Consider the following 6,000-nt stretch of genomic DNA (forward strand, 5'->3'; position numbering starts at 1 on the left):
GTCCAGTGGTCCAGTGCTTAGGACTCCGCGCTTTCACTGCCCAGGTTCAATCCCTGGTTGGGGAACTAAGATTCTGTAAGCCACGTGGCACGGCCAAAAAAAAAAAAAAAAGAACAGAAGCCCAAGTCCTCCCAGGATCCACAAAGCCCTGTACACTCTGCCCATCCCCTCTCTGCCCCCACCTCCTCCCATTATAGCCCCTTGATCTCTCCACCCCAGCCACACGCGCCTCTTGGCTGCTCCTCAAACACACCAGACACGCTCCAGCCCCAGGGCCTTTGCACATGCCTTGCCCACTGCCTGAAACATTCTATACAGCTCCCTCTCTCACTCCTCTGGTCACCTCAGGATGACCTTCTCTGATCCTGTTTGAAATTTTAAACCCTGCTTCCAGGCCCTACAGATCACTCCTATCCCTCCTTCCTGCTAAACTTTTCTCCAGAGCACCTTCTCTGACATTGTGAGAATTTTCTCCATTCATCTTAGTATCTTGTCTGGGTTCCTTTCTACAATTTCAGCTTGACAAGTGCTGGGTCTCCAGGGTCTAGGACAGAACCTGGCACACGGTACCTGCACAATAAATGTTTGCTGAAGGAAGTTATGAATGAACTTGCTTATGTTAAGTAACCTGTATGCTTATCAAGATTAAAACAAAAAAACAACTTCAGGCAGAACAAGCCTTTGGACTAAGAAAAATCCCTCTCCCTCTCACCCCTGGCCCAGAGCCTTCACTTCCTCTCCCTGGGGGTATTCCTCTCACTGGTTTCCCTTCTAGACACTGTCCACAGGGCACATTCCCAAGCAGATTTCTAGATGGTTATCCCTCATCCCCCATTTTGCTACACACCCTGTTCCCCACTTTGCTATTTCACAAACTAACATAATTAGACATTGTTTCGCATCTGCGAGGTTCTTCATCTCACAAGGCAACATAGTAGCCCATGCTAGGAACAGTACCCTTTCTCATTAAACCAGCCTGAGGAGGCTTAAAAAAGATACAGATGCCACACATACACACAGAAATAAATAGTCTAAGCTCTGGAAAGAGTTTTCTTGGCTGTCTTACCTCTGGGGTGAGGACAGCTAGCTGAGGGTATGTGAAGGGTTCTTTCACTTGGAAAGCTAAAATCTTCTGTGCGGTTGAGGGCTTATTTTTAATTTTCAGCCCCTACCCCCAGCCCAGCAGAGAGAATATATTAATTTTGTTATAAAAGAACTTTAAATTCTGTTTAAAAATAATCCTCCCTGGGAATGCCCTGGCGGTCCAGTGGTTAGGACTTGGCACTTTCACTGCCGTGGCCCAGGTTCAATCCCTGGTGGGGGAACTAAGATCCCGCAAGCTGCGTGGTGTGGTCAAAATAATAATAATTATTATTATTATTACTCTCCCATTGGGGATTGACTGGGAAGGGGCAGGAGAGAACTTTCTGCAGTGATGAGAAGGTTCTTACCAGGGATCTGCAAATTTTTTCTAAGGGCCAGGTATTAAAAATTTTAAGCTTTCTGGTTCAAATGTCACCTCTATCACATATTCTTCTTCTAAGAACCCTTTAAAAATATAAGAGCCATTCTTAGTCCATTGGCTTTACAAAAACAGGCCACAGTGCAACAATGTAATAACAATACCTTATACTACTGAGCTGTACCCTTAAAAATGGTTTAGATGGTAAATTTTATGTTATGTATTTTACCACAAAAATTTAAAAAAAAATATTAATAATGATAGGCCCTCCTTGGGCATGAGGGGATTCAGGAAGCTGGTAATATTTTTTACTTGATCTAGGTGCTGGTTACCTCATACATTTAGAATCTATACCCTTTTACGTATGAATTTTCTACTTCAATAAAAACTTTAGGGAGTTCTCTGGTGGTCTAGTGGTTAGGATTTGGTGCTGTCACTGCCATGGCCCAGATTTGATCCCTGGTCAGGGAACTGAGATCCTGCAAGCTGCAGGGCAGGGCCAAAATATATTAAATAAATAAAATGAAATTTCATCTTAAAAAAAATGTTTAAAATATTCCCCTTGATTGGTTCAATATAAGAGGGTCCACCCACAAATGCACAGCTTAATGCAACCATCAGCAAAGATTGAGGAGGGTTTCCAGGTGCTGATATGAGAAAGGGATCATCTCCGACATATATTAAGAAAAAGGAAAAAAAGCAACACGATGTGAAACAAACACCTTTTCATTCAACAAATATTTGTTGAGCACCTACTATGTGCTATGTGCCAGGCACTGTGGATACACCTTCAAACCAAACAGACATGCCTTCTTGCTTCATTAAGCTAGTACTCTAGGGATTTGCTGACATTTTTGTAAAAGGGAAACAAAGCCACTAAATAAAGAATATGTATATAATTGCATGCAAAGGTCTAAGGCCTAGACTTTGTTTGGAAGAAAACACAAGATGTTGTAATACTGATGCATCCCAAGAAGGAAGTGTGATGTTGGGAGAGGGAGCAAGACGGAGATTTTTCATGATAAAGCTTGTATCTTTTGTTTTTTGAAGCAGGTGAATGTATTATCTCTTCCCCTGCAAAAAGTTACAATTAACAATACCCTCTTCCACAATATTTTTAACAATTCAGATGCCAGAGCCCTACTGTTGGCTGAGTTGAACTCTCTAGCAAATGAGCCATGGAATCTGCTTTTAAAACAAGCACCATGACTTTCTTCCCAGTCCCCGAACCCCATCAGAGTCTATTGTTTTAGGTTCTAGAATCTTTTTCCATACTGCTCACGCCAAGAGTGGGCTGGGAAGGATGGCAGTGCCTCTTGCTGACATCCGTCGGGGCCGGGAGCCATTTCCTGGCTTCCTCAGAGATGCTGCCTTCCTCTAGATATGGTGTCTGATAGGAAGGAGCTTTCTGTCCTGCCCAGTCTTGTCCAAGTATGTGCCTCAACAGATAGGGCTGCTTCTCCAGCAGCTCATGGAAAAATCCATGTCCCCAGTATCACCAGTCCCAGAGCCCTCCTGAGCACGTACAGCTTACCAGGCACTGTGCAAAACACTTCCCACCAGCCAGTACAGTCTGCCCAGCCCTACAGATGAGGATACAGAGTCTCAGAGAGGTCACCAACTCGCACATGGCCACACAGCTTGTATGCATCAGAACCAACCAGGATTTGAGCCTATGTCTGTCTGATATCACCCACTAAATTCACAATGACTGATGGGAAGGCACTGGGGTACAGGGGAGGATTTGTGAGCCACTCTTTCCAAAGCACACTGTTCCCAAAGGAAATCTCGTTATCTGGCAGGGACTTCACAGGGCAGAGCAAGGACCCTAGGTTTTTGGTTCTGATGAGAATGGACTACTTACAAACTAAGCAAGACATCCCCCCCCCCCGCCCACTCTGAGGATTCAAGCCATGTGGCCCCTCTGGAGGAGGTGAGGGCCTGGCTGCAAGACGCAGCTGAAGTCTCCATCTCACACTCTCCTGCCTCACAGAGAGAAATAATCAAGCAACTGTGTGGTTTGTTTGCTGTTCCCTCTGCCACATTTTGCTTAAATCTTCCCATGGCTGGCTCAACCTCCAGCCCTTGGTCACCTAAAATAATCCCAGATGATCCTCCCCCCACCACACACACACACCCCCCTACCTAAAATTACCTATTTATTCAAGAATTTTTCCACTCTGTTGACTGCTGTGTTCTCCGTGTCTAGACAGTGCCTGAAGGATGCTCAATACATATTTGTCGATGGAATGTGCTTCTAGTGCCCAGCACAAGGTCTGTTGGGCACATAGGTCCCCTGTCTCCAGTGTGTTCCTGGCAAGACCATGCATGGCTGGCTCCCTTTGGCCAAATTCAAGGCTGGGTGAATCATATCATTGTCCACTCTGCCCCCAGGCTTGCCTCAGGGAGACCAAAGATCCCTCAGGTGCTGCCCACAGGCAGGCAGGACCCCAGGCAGAGAATCCCAGATCAGAGACAGCCAGCCACACCGAAGGGACGCACAGCACGGGCAGCCACAGGGTCTGGAGCTTGGGCCAAAACCAAGAGCAAGGGGGCCCCTCAGGAGGTCTGGGCTGGCAGCTTCAAGCAGAGAGGGGAGAGGCTGTGCAGTTGCCAGGCTCTTGGCTGGGCTGGGCGGGGAGAGCCCAGCCTCCCCTATCTGTCTCTCTTTGCAGCCTCTGAAGGCCACAGTCCCTGGGGGGAGGGAGGCACAGCTCTAGCCAGCTCGTTTTTTCTTGATTATTTTTGAGCGGTTTCCGGCCCCCTCCCCAAGGCCCTTCGATCTCACAGTTTCCAGGAAGTTTCAGGCACACAAGGAGGGGTGGCAGAGCCCCTTTAGCCCAAGGCAGTGCCACGTGGGCCGTGTGCCCACCTGAGCCCTGGGGACCCAAAATGAAGGAGAAAAGAGAAACTGAGGACCGCACACCTCTCCGTGGAACCCCGGGAAGGGAAGCTCTGCAGGGCGTGGGTGGGGAGGAAGCCTCATCATTGCCCCATCCCATAGGCCCAGAGGCGAAGGCCGCCGTCAGAGGTTCGCGGGAGGGGGTCCCTGTCGCTGGGACCCCTCGAAATGGGAGCGAGCACCCCCGGCTCCTTGCACAGGGCGGGGAAAGTTTCTCAATTGTTTCCTGTTTCCTTCCTGTACCTTCGCCGGTGGCGCCCTTGTTTCCGCCCTTCCCAGACGGCGGGCGAGACCCGATCGCCTCCCACCCCAGCATTGGGTCTGCCCAGTCTTGCCTCAGTTTCCCCATCTGCCCGCAAGCCCGGGACTGCTACTTCTAGGGGGATGTGAGCAAGAGGAAGAAGTGGGCAAAGGGAATTGAAAGAGGAGGATTTGGGGAGGTTGGGGCCCTGGTCCTTTTCCGAGCCCCGGTCGCCGTGCCTCCCCTCCCCCGCCCTGCATCGAGTCGCCCAGATAACGGGACCTCCCCGGGCGGAGCATGCGCCGTGTGTCCCGGCCCATCAGCCGGAGGGGGAGCAGGGGATCCCGAGAGCGGATGCAGGGCGACCTGGCGGGAGCAGGTGGGTGTGGGCTCGGCGCAGAGCAGTATGCAAGGCCGGGAAGCAGGAGGCCCCCAGCTGCAGCGCGGGTGTTTAAGATCTCGGATGTTTCCCCCCACCAAGGCCCCCGAACTCAGCAGAGGCGGCCGCGGGCCAGAGGCGGCTCCTACCGTAGGCTCCGTCCTTCCGCTCGTCCACCATGGCCGCGGCGGGCGGGGAGGGGAGTCTGTGCCACCGCGACCCCAGCCCGGCAGGGCGAGAGGCTCCGCGGGCTGCAGCGCCCCGCCCCGGACCCGGGCCCGCCCCTCCCACCTGGTCATCCTCTCGCGACCCCACCAATGGGAGTCCCGAGCGGGTGGGGGAGGGACTCAGGGGCGGGGTCGGGCTCGGGAAGGGGTGGAGCCCCAACCTTTGTTTCCTATCTGGGCTCTCGAGAGACCCTCTAGGTTCGTTTAGTGGGCAAGGAGCAGTCGTCATTCATTCAATCATCTATCCATCCACTCATTCGCAGATAGATATTGAGTGTCGACTGTGTGCCAGTGAACAGACAAAAAGATGCTATTTTTCATTCATCAGATTGGCAAGAATTTTAGAGTTTGGTAACATCAAGCGGGGTGAGCTGATGCTGTGGGTCAGAATGTTCTCTGGCAGAAAGATTAAATCCAAACCGTGTTCACCCTATACGATTCCTCTCTGCCACTGATCCTGGAGAAACCATATGCACGGCGAGTACGTGCCAAAAGGTGTTACCTGCAGTTTTGAGAGTTCTTGTAAAAAATGGTGGAGAACATGTATGTCCACCAATTGAGGGGTGCATACAACACAATACAACAGAAAACACCATACAATGGATGAAAAGAATGAAGTCATCAGGGAAATGCAAATTAAAACTTGATAATAACACGCCTACATACCCACTGGAATAGCTAAAACTCAAAATACTGAGGGTACCAAGTGTTAGTGAGTATCTGGACCAAATGGGGCTCTCCTACACTGCTGGTGGGAATGTAAAATGGTACAACTACTTGGAAAAAAGA

At 50.2% G+C, this 6,000-nt stretch overlaps 1 protein-coding gene across 1 annotated transcript in view; it reads right to left on the bottom strand.

Annotated features, from left to right (window-relative positions):
- The window catches only part of SLC44A2 (solute carrier family 44 member 2 (CTL2 blood group)), a 28,304-nt gene extending 23,034 nt beyond the window's left edge, over positions 1-5,270 (bottom strand). The window contains exon 1 of the mRNA XM_061190494.1: positions 5,134-5,270. Coding sequence (XP_061046477.1) covers positions 5,134-5,164 — 31 coding nt within the window. The 5' untranslated portion in view covers positions 5,165-5,270. The remainder of the gene's footprint in view (positions 1-5,133) is intronic.
- Between the last annotated feature and the right edge of the window lie 730 nt (positions 5,271-6,000).

This window comes from Eubalaena glacialis, chromosome 4 (genome assembly GCF_028564815.1).
Source record: "Eubalaena glacialis isolate mEubGla1 chromosome 4, mEubGla1.1.hap2.+ XY, whole genome shotgun sequence".
Lineage (NCBI taxonomy): Eukaryota > Metazoa > Chordata > Mammalia > Artiodactyla > Balaenidae > Eubalaena > Eubalaena glacialis.